The sequence below is a fragment of the Erpetoichthys calabaricus genome, chromosome 2 (assembly GCF_900747795.2).
Source record: "Erpetoichthys calabaricus chromosome 2, fErpCal1.3, whole genome shotgun sequence".
In the NCBI taxonomy this organism is placed as follows: Eukaryota; Metazoa; Chordata; class Cladistia; order Polypteriformes; family Polypteridae; genus Erpetoichthys; species Erpetoichthys calabaricus.
In genome coordinates, this window is record NC_041395.2 from 318980032 (window position 1) to 319000818 (window position 20787).

Sequence of the window (20787 nt, forward strand, 5' to 3'; positions counted from 1 at the left end):
ATGAATCAAAATACCTCATAAATACTTTCATAAACTCCTTCTAAGATGGAAAATTGAAGTGCCCGGAGAGTTGCTTAATGGTGTAAAGAGCTGCAGTACCTTATAAAAGAAAGCTGTGTTGAACAATTCAGTAGCCTCGGAGATTACTTTCACACAACATCTATTGCTATTTCTCTTGCCGTGAGGGCTTTACTTAAGCGGTTTAGGTCAGATTAAGCTACTAAATTACATAAACAGGATTTCAAAATCTTCTTAACTCAACCCATTTTACCCCTGAGAACAATGATGGACTATTATTTTCATTTTTGTAGGATTTATATGTTGACAGACCATTGCCCTACCTAATTGGCTCCCAGCAGTTTATGGAGCAAGATGATGTGGGATTAGGTGACCTTTCCAGTGAAGGTATTGCCACTTGTTTGCCTGTTCCTTTACTCATTTTTTTTTTCCAAATGAAAGATAGTTTATTATATTACTTTAAATGATTTATTTCAAATAAGAAGGCATACCTGAGTTTTCTAGTACACATATTGTTTTAGCATACAATAATTAAGCTATGTTTAATATTGTATGTATTTTTCTTCTTTAGTTTGGCATTAAAATTTACACTGCTTCAGTGTGCTCTCATAATAAGTGTTTAATGACTATATTTCGTGGCAAATCCTTTAAACATTCTGACTTTTAACACTGCACTATTGTCTTTATTTTTATTAACAGAAGCGTCCATAGGTAGTGATCGAGATAGTGTCATTGATAGTGAAGAAGAGGTAAGAGATTGGGGAAACACATTGCAATTTAAATGATTTTTGTATTTCTAGATTTTAATTTCAAAGTATCATTAAACACAGACCTTTAAATAAAAGAAGAAATGTATAAAATATCCTATGCTTTATATATTAGTAAAATGACAGATGTGTTCTTTTTATGTTAAGTTTTATAAATTAATACACATGCACCACATGTACTCCATGGAAGACTGACCACTCTATATTGACCACCTCTGTAAATTGTATCTTGACCCCTTGGACTGTGACACACTATATATATTGTGGAATGAGCCCCGGACACAGACAGATGGACATCATGTTTGCACCCAACACACGTTTATTATACACTATTTACAACTATTAGATTGCACAAACCCCAGTGCCACAGCACCAATCACCCCAAAGTCCAGGCCACAAACACAGTATGCCTTTCTTCAGACCGCCTCCTTCTCTCTCTTCACAGACCTTGTCCTCTTCCACCCGACTCTAGCCACTCTGTGAAGGAAGGCGGCCCCTTTTATATGCACCTAGATGTGCTCTAGGTGCTTCCCGGCAATCTTCCACTGGCACTCCCCAGTGTGGCAGAAGTGCCGGCTGCGTACCCGGAAGCACTCCGGGTGTCCCCACTCATCTTTCCCCTAGCACTTCCTGGTGTGGCTGAAGTGCTGGGGTCCAGGGCTCTCCAGGCATGAGGGTGCCCCCTGGTGGCGACCACAGGCCCCTACAGGGTTGAGCTTCCCAGCTCCATACCCGTGGCCCCCAAAGGAACCAGGGCGGTCGCCCCCCTCGTGGTCTGGAGGAGGCACAAGCCCTCCTCTGGTCTTCCTGGGCGTCCCGGCTGGGTACCACCCCCAGCCGGGTGCCACAATATATACACCTTCAAAAAAATATACTTTCTAGTAAAATTGTGTTTTGCAGTGACGATTAACAAAAGCCAAGTCACTGGGAAAAGAAAAAAACAGCAGGAATTGATCTAGCGCAGCAATGTTTTATTCATAGACAATTGAGTATGTGTAATTCAAGACAAAGCAAATCCAGTGACGTGATAATAATAACTTTATTATTACGTATTATTTCACTCATGCCTTTATCCAAGGTGACTTAACACTAGAATTACCAGAGTCCACGAAAAAACTCGTAGATCCAGCCCACTTTAAAACCGTTCTCAGCTCTCTTTTGTCTTCAAAATGTGCCGATTAACACGAGCAGCAAGCAGCCGGCTATTCCATCCCCACCGCCGCAGAATGTTCACTAAGTTTTCCCAGCTCATGCCTTGTTTGATTATCTGGGAGTGACTGAACTGCTGGAGTTTTAGAGTGGAAATAATAGATCGCTATTTGGAACACACGCAGTTCATGTGTGTTCCGTTTCTACAGTAATCTGTGTAAACACATTTTTAAAACAGAAACGTTTTTCATATTTTAGTAGTAAATGAAAAAATGTAGGCATAAACTATATAATGTATGAAGCCTGAAGTCCAAAGATCAAGTAAACACTTTCACAAAAGGTTCAAGAATGATACAACAGCTTCCGTGGCGTAGCGGTAAGATTTGCTGACTAGTCTTTCCTACATTTACAACGTGTGTACCTGTTACAATATGCATGCTTCTCTCTATGGTGTGATTCCTATTACACACCTGAAAGAAAGAGACAATATATGTGAAAACATCATCGCACTAATGTAATATTATTTGAAAATGAACAGCGTCAGATCGGGTGTGGATTTATGTTGGTGCTATTACTGAAAGAAAAAAAAAATCAATATGTGCGTTGATCCTGCAGCACTGAATGAGCTCACGCGCTCTAACATCCCCCCACCCCCGATCTGACTCTAAGAAACAGCGCAAGTACAGAGGCAAACCAAGTGTATGTGTGTACTGTATAATATTAACAAAAAGAGCAGCTTACTACTGAAAACAGCAAATATAGGAGTGAGTGGGGATTGAACCAGGGACTCTTGATTACAAGTCAGCAAATCTTACTGCTACGCCACGGAAGCTGTTGTATCATCCTTGAACCTTTTTTGAAAGTGTTTACTTGATCTTTGGACTTCAGGCTTCATACATTATATAGTTTATGCCTACATTTTTTCATTTACTACTAAAATATGAAAAACGTTTCTGTTTTAAAAATGTGTTTACACAGATTACTGTAGAAACGGAACACACATGAAATGCGTGTGTTCCAAATAGCGACCTATTATTTCCACTCTAAAACTCCAGCACTTCTCCCAGATAATCAAACAAGGCATGAGCTGGGAAAACTTAGTGAACGTTCTGCGGCGGTGGGGGATGGAATAGTCGGCTGCTTGCTGTTCGTGTTAATCGGCCTATTTAGAAGACAAAGGAGAGGTGAGAACGGTTTTAAGGTGGGCTGGATCTACAAGTTTTTTTGTAGACTCTGGTAATTGAAGTGTTAAAACATTTGAGATACAATTGTTTTATTTTTCCAGTAGGAACACAGGCAGGTGAAGTGACTTGCTTATGGTCACACAGTTTCAGTAGCAGAATTTGAACCCACAACCTTAGGGTTTGAAATCCTGGTCCAAAAGCTTAACCACTACAACGCACTGTAATCCAATTATATTAGCCATTGGTTAAAAAGAAAAACCTAATATTGCCTACAGAAATGTGCTTAGGTATATACCTGTAGTACTTCTGGTACACCCAATTTACTGATGGCACTGAAATGAAATTTCCTGGGCAAAGCTGGGTCCCTCTGCTAGTTATATATAAAATATATAATTCAGACATCAGACTACAATCATGGCTGAAATTATCGGCACCCCTGGAATTTTCCCAGGAAATGCACCATTTCTCCCAGAAAATTGTTGCAATTACAAATGTTTTGGTATACACGTTTATTTCCTTTATGTGCATTGGAACAACACAAAAAAACAGAGAAAAAAGCCAAATCTGACATCATGTCACACAAAACTCAAAGCCGGGCCGGACAAAATTATTGGCACCTTTTAAAAATTGTGGGTAAATCGTTTTATTTCAAGCATATGATGCTCGTTTGAACTCACCTGTGCCAAGAAACAGGTGCTGGCAATATAGCAATCACACCTGAAGCCAGTTAAAATGGAGAAAAGTTGACTCAACCTTTCTGTTGTGTGTCTGAGTGTGCCACACTAAGCATGGAGAACAGAAAGAAGAGCAGAGAATTGTCTGAGGACTTGAGAACAAAAATTGTGGAAAAATATCAACAATCTCAAGGCTACAAGTCCATCTCCAAAGATCTTCATGTTCCTTTGTCCACTGTGCGCAACATAATCAAGAAGTTCACAACACATGGCACTGTAGCTAATCTCCCTGGACGTGGACGGAAGGATAGTCCGAATGGTGGATAAATAGCCCCAATCAACTTCAAAACATATTCAAGCTGTTCTGCAGACTCAGGGTGCAACAGTGTAAGCTCAAACTATCCGTCGACATCTGAACGAAATGAAACGCTATGGCAGGAGAGCCAGGAGGACCCCACTGCTGACACAGAAACATAAAAAAGCCAGATTGGAGTTTGCCAAAATGTACTTGAGGAAGCCAAAATCCTTCTGGGCAAACGTCTTGTGGACAGATGAGACCAAGGTAGAGCTTTTTGCTAAAGCTCATCGTTCTACTATTTACAGAAAATGGAATGAGGCCTACGAAGAAAAGAACACAGTACCTACAGTCAAACATGGTGGAGGTTCTAAGATGTTTTGGGGATGTTTTGCTGCCTCTGGCACTGGATGCCTTGACTGTGTGCAAGGCATCATAAAATCTGAAGACTACCAAAAGATATTGGGGCGCAATATAGGGCCCAGTGTCAGAAAGCTGGGTCTGCGTCAGAGGTCATGGGTGTTCCAGCAGGACAATGACTCCAAACATACCTTTAAAAGCACCCAGAAATGGTTGAAGACAAAGCGCTGGAGAGTTCTGAAGTGGCCAACAATGAGTCCAGATCTAATCCGATTGAACACTTAAGGAGAGATCTCATAATTGGTGTTGGGAGAAGGCGCCCTTCAAATCTGAGAGACCTTGAACAGTTTGCAAAAGAAGAGTGGTCGGAAATTCCAGTTGAGAGGTGTAACAAGCTTGTTGATGGTTATAGGAAGCGCTTGATTTCAGTTATTTTTTCCAAAGAGCATGCAACCAAATATTAAGTTGAGGGTGCCAATAATTTTGTCCAGCGCGGTTTTTGAGTTCTGTATGACATGATGTCAGATTTGGCTTTTTTTTCTCTGTTTTTTTGTGTTGTTCCAATGCACATAAAGGAAATAAACAAGCCTGTGTATACCAAAACATTTGTAATTGCAACAATTTTCTGGGAGAAATGGTGCATTTTCTGGGAAAATTCCAGGGGTGCTGATAATTTCGACCATGACTGTATATGTTCAATATGTACATAATATCAATGTCCAAGCTGTCATTCCCTGTATAAAACTGGTAATATTTTGTAGTAGCTTTCAATAAGTTCTTATATAATGCTGCTTTACATTTTTACAAATTATTTATTCTTTAGGATCTTTTTGCAGCACTTAATACTTTCAAGTTTACATTAACTAACTTTAAAGGGTAATAAAGTTTTATGAATGAAAACAATGAAATTTCTTGTGTTGTTTTAAAATTACACTTTTCCTTGTATTTAATTTTTAGGTTCTTTAGTTCCCTCAGTAATGATTGTTCTGTTTTTTGCAAAACAGCACTCGGATGAAGACCTGAATGAACAGGAGGATGAAGCTAAAAGCATTTCTATACAAGTATGTAATTGTGTGTATGAATATTTCTAGCCATCTGTCTGTCTACTGTACAGTGTGTATGTATGTGTGTGCATATGTATATATGTATGTATGTGTGTGCATATGTATATATGTATGTATGTATGTGTGTGTGTGTGTATATATCCATCCATCATCCAACCCGCTAAATCCTAACTACAGGGTCATGGGGGTCTGCTGGAGCCAATCCCAGCCAACACAGGGTGCAAGGCAGGAAACAAACCCCGGGCAGGGCTCCAGCCCACCGCAGGGCACACACACACACCAATTACACACTAGGGACAATTTAGAATTGCCAATGCACCTAACCTGCATGTCTTTGGACTGTGGGAGTAAACCGGAAAGAACATGTAAACTCCACGCAGGGAGGACCCGGGAAGCGAACCGTGCCGCCACTGTATGTATGTATGTATGTATGTAATATACACACACACACTGTACAGTAGATAGATAGAAGTCAAGCAAGATGTAATGCCTGAAGAAGGGGCCTGAGTTGCCTTGAAAGCTTGCATATTGTAATCTTTTTAGTTAGCCAATAAAGGTGTCATTTTGCTTGACTTCTTACTGTATATACTGTACAGTATTTTACATATACACTGTATATGTAAGATACTGTAAATATAAGTGTGTATATATGCATTTGGAAGTATTCCTGCCTAGTGCTGGGCGGTATACCGGTTCATACCGAAAACCGTTTTTTATTTTTTTTATGATATGGATTTTTCTTACACCACAACACCGGTTTAAATTGCCTAAACGATGTTCAGAACGTGGCGCAGCAGGAAACTGTTCAAGTGGGGACCTTTTTCACTGCTACACCGCTAAACACAGATTTGTTGCACTAGGGCTCTTTTTCACTGCTACACCACCAAATAGTGGGCGGTAGCATAGGTATGCTGCGCGGTGAAAATGGACAGAGAGCATTCTGAAACTGAACTAAAAGTAAAGTTGAACATGATGAACAGAAGAACTTTTGCCTAAAAAAAGGAGTCACGTCCGTCGCCTGGAGATACTTTAGTTTTAAAAGGTCAGATGTATAAATACTGTTTCTATACTACTGGATAATACTGCACCAGAAAAACATGCAAATGCAAGGCAGGCACGCCGCCGTGCCCCCATATGATTAATGCATGCTTTAATGCATTTCATCATGAAAATGATATCAAGTATTTATCTTAGCATTCTAAATTTTCAGAAAGCAGGAATATCATGAAGTGAATGGATTCTGTATGGTGATCGCTGTCTTCTCTTAGTGTGGAAGAAGTCAGTTTAAGAAGCGTAGTGATTAACCACTGGGTCGGGGAACGTAACACAAAGCATTTAATGTGCTGCATTAATTTATGACAGGGTAAATTAAGTAATTGATTAAACATTGATTTTAGGAAGAAGTTTAGTTTACGACATTCTACTTTAATTATGAAGTAAACTATGAGAATAAAGTGGAAATGTCGACTTTAATCTCAACATAAACGGCGAGAATAAAGTGGAAATGTTGACTTTGTTCTCGACATATAGTTTGTTTTTTTCTTCCCAGTATAGCTTAGCTTGAAGCAAGGTCCATATTAATGCAGTTTGCCTAAATGATGGTTCAGTTGGTAAAGATGTCATCACCAAGTTGCACTTGTTTTATTTTATTTTAATTTGGTGAATACTGTGTAATGCACATGGGCTTGAAGTCTTGAAGTAATAGTGCAACTATCAGTAATAATACTATTATTTATTTTATTATTATTTATTAGTTTAAATATTATGCAGTTTAATGATGATAAAGTTGTTTAAAAAGTCACTTTAACGTGTCAGTTGACAGAGATTGTTAACATTAACAGAAAGTGTAGTTGGTTTACAAAAAATATTTACTAATTATTCCTTTTCTAAGACATATTCGGTGCAATACAATTTTTGACAAGCACTTCTGGATGTTTTACTAAGTCTAAATGCCTCTTTGTATGGTTGAAAATATGTTGTCAAAATTACAGTTTGTTTTTGCAAAATTTGTTCAATAAAAAGGTTCTATATTTTGACTGCATCTGTCATGCAATGTGATACCTTCTCCATTAGTGCCACCCCCTTGAAAACTATCACTTTATGGGGCCATGCAAACCTGTATTAATACTTGTGTGCACATTAAAATGTTTTTTTTTTGTACAATGTACAATACTCTTGACAGTGGAATAGGTTATTCTTAGCCAGTAATTGCAGTGGAAAATGTGGTTAACATCCACTCATGCATGGGGAAAAAAATACCGTCGAATACTGTGAAACCGGGATAATTTAGAAAAATACCGTGATATAGAATTTTGGTCATACCGCCCACCCCTATTCCTGCCTTTTATACATGTAGCTTTTTTGATCCAAGGTGAGGTGTACCCTGTAAACATGACAATGCTACTTTGTCACTCTTTTGATAATAAGCCTGCACAGTGCTCTTGATCTGACCTGGCCTTCCAAGCAGTCTTTGCACCCATTTCTCAATGCCAGTACCCCAGGAAGCTATTGGCCAGTCCTTGAGCTACCTGACAGTGACCAACTTACATGTATTTCCCACTCCATAGCCTGCTACTGATAATGTTGTCCACTTACTTGTGTAGCTAAGCTGCTTGGATCACTGCAAGATTACCTGCTAGTGATTGCCAACATCAGGAGATAACTGACATATTTTTGCACAACTACCACATTGTTTTGGTTATATTGCCTTATAGACAAATCTAGTTATCCCTTAACCTTAGTTTAGACTTGACCATGTTCTTATATTCTTCCAAAGGTTTGCATTTCCTGATTACATAGGGAGACAAGATCTTCTAAGACGGAATAATGAGTGGTTGTGTGAACTGTTTTGCCCTCATGACAACAGTAGTGCTAACCACTGTACCATTGTGTCATCCCATATCTTGTAGGTGCATATCCCTGCTTATCACAAGATTAGAATCTCATTTCCTACATAAAATGAAAGTTAATGGTTTTGTACATCCATCAATTCTATGTGGTTGGTTTGGTTTCTTCATTAGTTATAACAGAGTACTGTTGGTATTTACCCATACTGTGAAATGATTTTTAAAATGTATGTGAAATGTTTAATATCTCACTCTGTGTTATAGAAGTCATCAATGATCAGTGATGATGAGGAGGAGGACTCTGACATTTTTGGCGATTCAGACAAAGATGAAGAAGATGAAGAAGAAGTAAAGGTAATAAAAGAAATATTTTTTCTTTACTATATGTTTTGTATTTTATATTAATAAATACTGTTTGCTAATCTAGAAGATGACTGGCTCATCCTCATTTGTGGATGAACTTGCTGCCCGAATCAAAGATGATGTACAAAACAAGGAGGATAAAGACCAAGCAGGTAAATGATACTGGTAAATTTTGTTCTATTAAAGCTGTTGTCACACTTCATGACTTGTAGTGAGAAGGGATGTCAAATTTGATGACTGCTATTGCTGATCTTGTAATTTGAGTATCAGATTACATGATTAGAGATCCCAGGGAATTGCAAATTAGGGGACTTCATAAAAACTGTTATTTCCAAAATATCACCTCACACCTTTTTCTTACAGTCAATAATGTGGTCTCAATGTATCCAGTGGTACACAAATGTTTTAGAGGTATGGCAAGTTCACTTGGCCATTATTGTTGGAAAAAATAATTTTGTATTTTACCAGAATATTCTTAAAGAGGATATACAGTCATCTGTCCTTGACATGAAGCTGAATTGTAATTGTGTTTATGCTGCTGAATAATGACCCAAAACACAACTGAACGACTTGGAAGAAACAAAATTAAAGTTTTGGAATGGCCTAGTCAGAGTTCTGAATTAAACCCCATTGATATGCTGGGGCAGGTTTTGCCCATTATTGAAACTGTGGAGCAATTGCTTTTTCACATGGTGAGAAGGATATTGTGCAACCTTGTCCCTTGAATAATGGAAGTATGATTTAAAAACTGTATTGCATGTTCACTCAGGTTCTCTTTTTATAATACTGCTCTTTTTGTAAAGTTCTGAGGCTCTTTGTTATGTGTTCATAGCACTGTACATAATCCCTCCACTTTACCACTGTCATATTCCTAAATGAAAGTAGAATTAATTATATTCAATAATGAAGTATAGCAGCACTTTCATTTTTAATGATTATGTTCAAATATTTAATGTAGCGGATTGTTCAGCTGTTGTTTTATGGCTTTCAGTACTTTTAGGAATTAAAGGATAGGTTTGTTATTTTTTTTTACCTAAATTGAGGTTATTTCTGCACAGCCATGATATATAGTCGTTTGCCACATGAAATTATGTTCTAAAGTGGATCATTTTTTTTTTATAATTTTTTTTCTCTTTTCAAAATCAAAATACCTAACCTGCTCATGTTCTGTAAAATGGAGGTGAAGGGCGGGTGCATACACCAAATGCTGTCATGCATATGAATCATACAGAGGTATATTCCCAACACTAAAAAAAAAAGATAATATTTATGGATTGATTCCTGTCATTCAGTGTGTTTAACTGTAAAAGATTATCTGTTTTAACACTGAATCCTGGAAATGTGTCAGTATTGTTTTTCAGTTACTAAAAAACTGCATCCATCCATCCATCTTTTGTGTGGAAGTGTAAAGACTTTGAGTAATTGTGTGTTTAGTCGTCTGCAGAACAGAGACAGCAATTCACATCCTGGGTATCAATGTGCAATAATGTCTGTAACAACCCTTGGAGATGATTTTTAGAGGTGAAAAGTATATCCTGAAGGAAACCACACCATTTGCAGATGAAAGGTTTGCGTAGAGGAAGATGAGTAAAAAGGTGAAGTGCATAGTTGGTTTCCTTTTAAAATGTCTGAATCTCACAAAACAGTTTTGCTTTTTTCCTTTCATATAATAAAATATACATGATATTTTGCAACATGTGTGCAGTCATAAGATGTGAATCAATCGTCGATAACACCCTTGGCTTGAGAAATGATCATATTTGGTAAGTTTAAGGCATTTGTTTTCATATTTGGATACTGGTACCCTTCACTCTCATTTTAAAAAGCAATAGCAGGCTAGATATTTTAAAATGTATAAAAAATGCTCCATTTTAGGAACATAATTTAATGTGGCAAATTAATATACAGGTCAAATTCCGTTACAATGAATATCATTACAATGAAATTTTCATTACAGTACAACGAAGTATTTTTACAGTCCCGACAGTTTTCCCATATGACAGAGTCTATAGAAATCTTGTTACTGGACTGGCCAAATGTCCCATTCTAGCTTTACAAAGAAAACTAGAGGGGTGGGAATTCTCATACACAGCACAGTTCCATTTGTAGCATCAGATGTAGTATCGGACCCTGAAGGGAGATATGTGATGGTCATGGGCAACTTATATAACAGTAAAATGATTTTGATAAATGTTTATGCACCCAATGTCGATGATAAGGAATTCATGCAAAATCTATTTGCATCCATTCCTAATGTGAACACTCATAAAATTATAATGGCTGGGGACTTTAATTGTGTTTTAAATCCACTCTTAGATAGGACTCCTGTGACGGGGGGACGACATCTAATACTGCAAAGACAATTACACAGTTTTTAAATGACCACAACTTATCAGACCCCTGGAGGTTTCTTAACCCAAACTCAAGAACATATTCGTTCTACTCACCAGTGCATTATAGCTACTCAAGAATTGATTATTTTTTTATAGATAATAATTTCCTGCCTACGATTAAATCATGCAAATACTACACAATTGTTATCTCCGACCATGCCCCTCTAGTCTTAGAGCTAAAATCATTAAGCCCCTCACACTCACCTCGCAGATGGCGCCTTAACCCTCTTCTATTGGCAGACGAGAACTGCACAGAATTTATATGCAAACAAATCAGCTTCTTCCTAGAGACAAACACGCCCACAGAGGTTTCTGCAGGAACACTCTGGGAAACTCTAAAGGCCTTCTTAAGAGGACAGATTATTTCATATCTTTCCCACAGAAATAAATCAGAAACCAAGAAAGTGTCAGAGCTAAGAAGCAAAATTACTAGAATAGATGAAGAACAAGCCAGGCGCCCAAGTGAAGCTCTCCACAGGAAAAGGCAGGCCCTGCATATAGAAGTTAACATCTTAACAACTATGAACAACTTATTTAGAAGTCTAGACATCATTACTATGAACACGGAGAAAAAGCTAATAAGCTTTTAGCTCAACAAATTCACAAACAAGAAGTTCGCAATGCAATACCAGTAATCACCAACACGAATGGAGAAGAAATTATTGACCATAAAAATATAATGCACGCATTTAGAGATTATTATAAATCCTTATATTCTACTGAGCTCAAAGAAGACAACACACAATCTAATGCATTTCTGGATACATTACAGACACCACAAATAGATGCTTTAAGTGCTGAGGAACTGGATAAACCTCTGACGCTAACAGAATTACTAGATGCTATAAAGTCACTTCAAAGCGGGAAATCAGCAGACCCTGATGGTTACCCCGTAGAATTTTATAAGAAATTCTCCACTCAGCTAGCTCCCCTCTTATTGGCAACACTTACAGAAGCTAGAGACAGCCAAATACTACCTCAAACATTTCGTCAAGCCTTAATCACAGTCTTTCCTAAACAAAATAAGGACTTGTTACAATGTGCATCATACAGACCAATTTCACTCCTGAATAATGATGTTAAGATACTCTCAAAAATTCTAGCTAGAAGGATGGAGAAAGTGCTGCCCTCGGTAATATCACAGGATCAAACTGGATTTATTAAAAGACGATACCTATCTTCCAATCTCCGACGCTTGTTTAATGTTATATATTTACCAGCAAAATCAAACACCCCAGAGATATTACTATCATTAGATGCAGAAAAAGAATTTGATATGATTGAATGGAACTACCTTTTCAATGCATTGGAGAAATTTGGGTTTGACCTGAATATTTGTGCATGGATCAAACTACTGTATACCAATCAAGAAGCTTCAGTTTGTATTAATAACATTTGCTCAGACTACTTTAAACTAGAACGTGTTTCCAGACAAGGATGTCCCTTGTCGCCACTGCTGTTTGCAATCGCCATTGAACCACTGGCGGTTCACTGCCGAAATTCTTTTCAGATAAAGGGGATCGTCAGAGAAGGACTGGAACAGAAAATTTCTCTATATGCAGATGGTATGGTTTTATATATATCAGACCCAGAAAACACTGTCCCTGCAGTTTTAACAGCACTAACAGAATTTCAAAAGATATCTGGTCTTAAAATTAATCTGAATAAAAGTATACTCTTTCCAGTGAATTCACAAGCATATAATATTAGATTGGACACCCTACCTTTTACCATAGCAGATCAGTTTAAATATCAAGGGGTAAATATCACAAGTAAATATAAAGCTCTTTATCAACAAAATGTTGCCGTCTGTATGGAAAAAATTAAGCAAGACGTGCATAGATGGTCAACCCTTCATCTCACTCTAGCCGGAAGAATTAACGTCATTAAGATGAATATCCTTCCTATACTTCTTTTTTTATTTCAAAACATTCCAATATATATCAATAAATCGTTTTTTAAACAGTTAGATTCAACAATAACCTCATTCATTTGGAACTCAAAACACCCACGAATCCGAAGAATGGCCCTACAAAGACCTCAGGCAGAAGTTGGCATGGCTTTACCTAATTTTCAGTTTTATTACTGGGCAGCAAACATACAAGCCATAAAAACCTGGACACAAATATATGAACATACACAGGCTTGGTCCGCAATAGAAGTAAAATCCTGTAGTACTTCTTTATACTCCCTGCTCTGCTCTCCAATAAATGCAAGTTATCGCAAATATACTAATAACCCAATTGTGCTTTACTCACTCAGAATATGGAACCAACTTAGAAAGCATTTTAAGATGGAAAATCTTTTATCTGTGGCACCTCTGCAAGAGAACCACCTCGTTCAACCCTCGTAAACATTTCCAGTTTTTAATATCTGGAAAACTTTTGGGATTAAAATGCTCAGAGATCTTCATATAGACAACATATTTGCATCTTTTGAAGAATTATGTTCAAAATTCAACCTCCCAGCTACACATTTCTTTCACTATCTTCAAATTAGAAATTTTATTAAACAGAAATTGCTCGATTTTCCCCACCTCGCACCCTCCACAATGCTGGGAAAAATACTGCTCAATTTCAAGGAGTTAAACACCATTTCCGCACTATATAAAATCCTATTAGAGTCCCTACCTTTCAAAGATCCAAGAGGACATTGGGAAGAAGATCTATTAATCAATATATCAGAAAAGGAGTGGAAGGTAGCAAAGCAGAGAATTCACTCAAGCTGCATATGCGCAAAGCATAGAATTATTCAACTAAAAATTATATATCGAGCTCATCTGTCTCGCTTAAAACTGTCCAAAATGTTTCCAGGGCAAGATCCAACCTGCGAACGCTGCAACCAAGCCCCTGCCTCACTGGGTCACATGTTCTGGGTCTGCACCAAGCTAACATCATTTTGGACCAAAATTTTTAAGTGCCTTTCAGACAGCCTTGGTATCACAGTTCCTCCTAACCCATTAACAGCTGTGTTCGGTGTTCTTCCAGGCGGACTTGAAGTGGAGAAGGACAAGCAAACGGTGATTGCATTCACTACACTTTTGGTACGCAGACTTATTCTGTTAAATTGGAAGAATCCTAACTCTCCTCTGATAAGTCAGTGGGAAACCGATGTTTTATATTATTTGAAATTGGAAAAAATAAAATTCTCAGTTAGAGGATCTGTACAAAATTTTTTCAAAACCTGGCAGGATCTAATCAATATTATTTTAGAATAAGAGAAATAACTATTACCGCATTTAATTCCCTTCTCCATTTCTTATTTACCTATATATTTATTTCTCCCTTTCTTTTGTTTATTGTTGCCTTATTAAAAAGCCCTAAGCAATTCTCCTTTGGCTAAGCTCTCCTTCTCAGGGGTTGGGTTTGATTTGTCTTCAATTTTGTTTGGTTATGACTTGATCTATTTGTATGGAATGATTACAATAAAAATTAATAAATTTATAAAAAAAAAAAAAAGAAATCTTGTTACTACGAAATACATTCAGCAGATACTCTCATTACAACAAAGTGCCCGAAAGAATTTGAAATACCTGAATGAATCATCCACAGAGCAGTTAGTTCTGTGATCACAGCTCGGTTGTGTACAACGATCCCCGAACAGAAACACTGTTAATTTTTCTCTTTCTTCGAACTATCCTCATACTGTTTTTTGCTGTGCTTGTTTTCTGTGGATTTCAGTGATACCTTTTGCTTATTGTTTGTCAACATCTGAAAAAACATCCATTGGAATTTAACTCATTGTTGCCCTTCTATAGAAATGGCAGACACAGAAAAACGAGAACAGTTCACATTAGAAAAAAAAAATTAGAAATTTTTGCGGCTCTTGATTCTGGCAAAAAGAAAAAAGACGTTGCCAGTGAATTCGGAATTTCGCCATCGATGGGGCCTCAACACAAACGTATGCAAACTTCTGCATTTGAAGATGTCGAGAAAAGCAGTTTTTATGTGGTCCCACTCATTCAAGAAAAAGCAAGAACTCCGAAGAGCGTCCCAAAGCGTGATCACCGCGTCTGTGGAAGATTGTTTATCCATTGCCGGTGTAACAGCAGGCTCACAGCGCTGCAGCAGCTCGCTGCCGATGCAACTCCGAAAAGATCTCGATGGGTGATGCAAGGAACATTATAAATGCAGGTAACGGAATTACTTGGCCACTAACCTGGTCGTGACCCTGCCTGATTGCTGTGTCAGTGTATAAAAGAGTGGTAGATCCCTGAATCGCACCCTGAAAGTGTATTATCTGAAGGAAATGCTGAGAAAAATTCTCGTCAAAGTTAAAGAAAGCACTATAGCGACAGAAACGGAATCCCATTACTATGAAACTTTCATTACAACGAAATATTTTTTAGGTCCATGGCACTTTGTTGTAATGGAATTTCACCTGTATACCATGGTCATAAAGAAATAACTGAAAAAATAGTGAACTTATCCTGTAATAGTTTGCATTCAGCCTGTACAAGTAAGCAATATTCATATGTGTATAAAAATTTGTTTTTTGGTTTGAACTTGCTCATAATTGTCCCCAAAATTAAAGAGCTATAAGTTTGTTACTGTTACAAAAGATGTAATAATAAAATTACCCTAACATATGTAATGGAATATCACAAATTATGTTTATGTGTTATACTTTTACATCTTTTTTGTGATACCCTTCACCCATTTCAAAGATCTGACAAGTTAAAAAAAAAAATGATTGGAATTATTCATTCATTCGTTTTTCTAAGCTTGCTTATGCCAATGCAGTGGCCCAGAGCAGATCCCAACAGCAAAATCGTCTTTCGTGCAGTACCAGCCCTGGTTTCAACTCCAGTCCATTGCTTGAAACTCTCAAAAAACCTCATTAGCCCATTTAGAATCACCAGTTCACCTTAAATGTATGTGTCTTTATGTTCACCCAGAGTAAAGAAGCAACACTAACAACTACACCACCATGTCTGCCAAAATTAGAGCTGAAAAAAGCTTTTAGGTGATAAACACTACCAATACTGTAACTAGCTAGTTGTAGGAAGGGTGTTACACTGTGTTTCTTTCAATAGTATTAGTATGTCTTCTGTATATATTTTCTTTGCTCATATTTATGATTTATCTTCCCAAATATTGAAGTCTCATATTTTTCACTACTCTAGAAACAATTTCATCTGTGCCAGCTGCTATTAAGAAGAAGGGTAAAGGGAAAAAGGCAACCAAAAAAGAGCAACTTCAGGGTAGGACTGGGCTCTCCTTTTTTTTTTTTACATTTTTTTCTCCTGGCAGTACATTAAATTTAGGCAGAATTAGCATTCAGCATGTCATTAATAGTTTGTAAAAGGTTTTGTTTAACATTTATTTGTCATACTCCATGTATAGTATAGCATCCCTATTGATGAACACTAATCTCCACTCTCTGCATTTTTTCTTTGGTTAATTAACCAGTTTCTGCTGGGCTCAATTTTTTTGGGCATGGTAAAGAAAATACGAAAGTGCTTAGTCAAGCAAATGCAGGGCTCTGATCAATCTAAGTGATAAATACTTCTTCCTGTCATTATTAAAATGAAGGTTACAAGTGTTATAAGTGTTGTTATTTTATCTGTTTTTATTTTCCTTGTTTTAATAAGAAAAGTGGATGTAAACATAATTGTATTTGGTTTTGGTTCGACCTTGCATTTAGTGTTTATGAAATGTTTACTCCTTTGGTCTTTTTTTTTAGTCTTTTTTAAGTATGGAACTCTAGCTTATTTAATAGGAATTTATAGTTTCCTATTTGTAGTTTGTTGCCAAAGCTTTGTAGTTAGTCTAGTGATTAATCATTCCTCCTCCATATGCTGTTCACAAGGTAACATTCCTCAGCTGTAACTGCCAAAGTGGTAATAAACATGGCTGAATGTGTTATGAAAGCTGTAATTATTACCATAAAGGAGAAAAAAACATAACTTTTGGCATTTAACTTTGTCAAACCAGTATGAAAAGAATTGCAAATAGATAAGTCACAGTCACACCAATGTTATTTTTGAAAAAAAAAAAGGTTTTAGGAAATTAGTATTCTTTTTAAGTCATCGTTAGGCAGGTTTTTTAATCTTGATGGGTAGAACATTCCTGAGCTTTAAGATTGTACATCATGCTGTGGTCTTATTTGTCTTAGTAATTTTAAGAAGATCTACACCATGTGTGTATACTATAGCGTAAGCATAAGGACCAGGATGGCAATTTAAGATCTTGAGTTATATGATCATATAGTCTCATTTTAGTTATTATCCTTGCTAAAATGTTTTGAATTAAATGTTGAGTAGTGTTTCTAAGCTTGAAATGGGTCTTCAGTAGCGTTTAGGAGGAGAAAACTCAAGGTTCCATCTGCTTAAAATATAAGGCCTTCATTGGATTGGGCCCAAGTTAAATTCAAGCCCTTTCACTTGTCAGAGTTGCCTTCCCATTTGCAGGATTAACAGCCATTTAAGGCACTTACTGAAGAAAAGCACAGTTTCACCTTGCTAAAGCAGTCTATTAATGATGTAATCTGAGAAGCATGTTCAGTTTTTTTGAGTATCATCAGCATGCGAGAGGAAGTTAACATTGTGTTAACAAATTGCATTTACTGCTTATAAGGAAGATAATGAAACTGATTCCAGCACTGTGGCCTACTTTATTAAAACAAAGACAAGAATAATATACTGTTCTATTATACTTGCACACTTACTGAAAATGATCTGGTAATAATGAAGTAAAGAATAGTGCTGCAGTCCAAGTACTGTATACATACCTTTTGCTCTAAAACTTTTTGGAAAGAAGTGTTGTAAGTGTGGCCTGTTGAGGGCGCTACTGAGCCCAAAACCCTCCAGACACAATCACACCACAACAGTTCCAGTTCAACTAAAGTGCTCTTTCCTCCACACCCAACTCAAACTCTCCCTGAGTTGAAAGGACAACAATAACAATATTTATTTATATAGAACATTTTCATACAAATGATGTAGCTCAAAGTGTTTTACATGATGAAGAAAAAAAAGACAAAATATAAAAATAAAATTAAGCGATACTAATTAACATAGAATAAGAGTAAGGTCAGATGGCCAGGAAGGACAGAAAAAAACAAAAAAAAAAAAAAACTCCAGATGACTGTAGAAGAAAAAAAAAAAAAACAAAACCTGCAGGGGTTCCAGGCCATGAGACCGCCCAGCCCCCTCTAGGCATTCTAACTAACATAAATGATCATGGTGTTCAAGTTTCACATGGAAGAATTTGAGGAGGTTGGTCATGTGGACCTCTAGCACCTTGGTGGAATATGGTAGGAGGAAGGAGATGCCAATGGATTCTGGACTGGTTGTTTGGGAGGATGTGGAACCAAAAAAGATATTACGGATGTTTTTTACTTATTTGGAATGGGCCATAATTACAGTGCATATTCTAAAACAAAATTTTAGTCAATTACAACGGGAATATGCTCCTTTAAAATCGACTAAATTGATTGTGGCTCATAGATGAAATAAAAACTTTAATTTAAAATTTAATAGGTTCTCTAAAAAAGAAAGATCTATTTTTCAAAGGTTCCAATTGGGTTCCTTGAAATGTATTTATGGAATAGAATGCAAGACTTGTGAAATAATATACATAGGAGAAACAAAAAATACTATTCGCCTAAGATTTGTGCAACATCTCCGATTGATAGAAACCCAAAAAAGACAGACAATCTTGTATAACCATTTTTCAGATAAGGGCCACACACCCGCGATGTTTGGATTAGAACAGAATGGAACCTGGAATAAAACCCATAGAGTGAAAAAAGAACAGACATGGATCCAGGAATTAGGGACATATTATCCGTACGGACTAAATGAAAAATGAAGGGCCGAAAAAATTTAGATAGGGATGAAAATAATATTCAGATGATGGTGTTGGATCCTTTTGTTAAAAGGGTAAAAATATTTTTTTGTATGAAAGATTTTTTTGATAAATGATTTTTTTATTAAAATTAGATTTTAGAATTTTATGAAGGGTAAAAAAGGTTATTGAGGAGTTTAGTAATTTGGAGCATAGGGATTGGATCAATTATATATAGAGGATCCATTACTTGACTTATTTAAATGTTTAAATTGGCAATCAGTGTGCCCAGGTGTGCCTATCAGGCGAGCATCCCCTACCCTAAATCTGACCACTTTGATAAAGTTGGGAGCAGTGCTGTTGAATAAAGATTGCTTAATTATATTTAACATTAACTATTCAGGGCGGCACGGTGGCGCAGTGGGTAGCGCTGCTGCCTCGCAGTTGGGAGACCTGGGGACCTGGGTTCACTTCCCGGGTCCTCCCTGCGTGGAGTTTGCATGTTCTCCCCATGTCTGCGTGGGTTTCCTCCGGGCGCTCCGGTTTCCTCCCACAGTCCAAAGACATGCAGGTTAGGTGGATTGGCGATTCAAAATTGGCTCTAGTGTGTGCTTGGTGTGTTTGTGTGTGTGTGTCCGTGTCCTGTGGTGGGTTGGCACCCTGCCCAGGATTGCTTCCTTCCTTGTGCCCTGTGTTGGCTGGGATTGGCTCCAGCAGACCCCTGTGACCCTGTGTTCAGATTCAGCGGGTTGGAAAATTGATGGATGGATGGATTAACTATTCAACTACTGATATGCTGTTTTTCTTTTAACAAAATAGTTTAAATTATGATGTTTAGGAGAGAGGCAGCACAGTGGTGCAGCAGGTAGCGCTGCTGCCTCACAGTTAGGTGACCCGGGTTCATTTCCCGGGTCCTCCCTGCGTGGAGTTTGCATGTTCTCCCCGTGTCTGCGTGGGTTTCCTCCGGGTACTCCGGTTTCCTCCCACAGTCCAAAGACATGCAGGTTAGGTGCATTGCTGGTTCTAAATTGTCCCTAGTGTGTGCCTGGTATGTGTGTGTGTGTGTGTGTGTGTGTGTGTGCGCACGTGCCCTGTTGTGGGCTGGCGCCCTGCCCGGGCTTTGTTTCCTACCTTGCACCCTATGTTGGCTGGGATTGGCTCCAGCAGACCCCCGTGACCCTGTAGTTAGGATATAGTGGGTTGGATAATGGATGGATGGATGTTTAGGAGATAGCTGGTAAGTTTTATTTTTAGAAATGAAAATAAAAATTCATGTTTTGTCATATATTTAAAATGTAATTTGAAATTCAAAGGATCTGAGTAGACTGCAGATAGATTTTTATATTCACTTATTAAAGTTACCCTGAAAATACTAAAAGCAAAGCTGTTTAATTTGCTGTTCAAGGTATTAAGCCATGTACTTAATTATTTTGTTCTTGTCCAAATTTCAGTTTGTATCAAAACCCATTTATTATATCTATTTCGTTTTTGGAAAACATTATTTTTTTCCTTCAGATACTGCCTTTGAAATGTTTAAAGTCATATTTGATATTTAGAAAACTTTTTACTGTTCTCTTTCATTAGATAGTGACGATAATAAAGAAATGTTTAAAGCTGTAAACGTGGAAGATGAGGATTTATCTGCCTTTGGTGGAAGAGATGGTTTGTTTAGTGGAGGAATGGGGCTATTTGATGATGAAGAGGTGAATAGCTTATTACTTTCAGGATAAGTATCTTTTTTTAAACTAAGATTAGCAGCTTGACTTTGATGATTCACTTGCATGTTAGAACTCTGAAGTTTTATTTTTTTATTTTTATTTAAAGTCATACAAGAGTTTGGTCTTACAATAATGTTGTTTTTTGGTAAAGCTTTGTTACATGTGA

The 20787-nt window shown here is 37.3% G+C and overlaps 1 protein-coding gene across 2 annotated transcripts in view; it reads left to right on the forward strand.

Moving 5' to 3' along the window:
• Positions 1-20787, forward strand: part of washc2c (WASH complex subunit 2C) — a 116596-nt gene that overhangs the window by 18929 nt on the left and 76880 nt on the right. For both annotated transcript variants that reach the window (XM_028795927.2, XM_028795928.2), the window contains exons 6-12: positions 312-405; positions 718-767; positions 5452-5508; positions 8622-8711; positions 8785-8872; positions 16239-16316; positions 20488-20606. In XM_028795927.2, coding sequence (XP_028651760.1) covers positions 312-405; positions 718-767; positions 5452-5508; positions 8622-8711; positions 8785-8872; positions 16239-16316; positions 20488-20606 — 576 coding nt within the window. The remainder of the gene's footprint in view (positions 1-311; positions 406-717; positions 768-5451; positions 5509-8621; positions 8712-8784; positions 8873-16238; positions 16317-20487; positions 20607-20787) is intronic.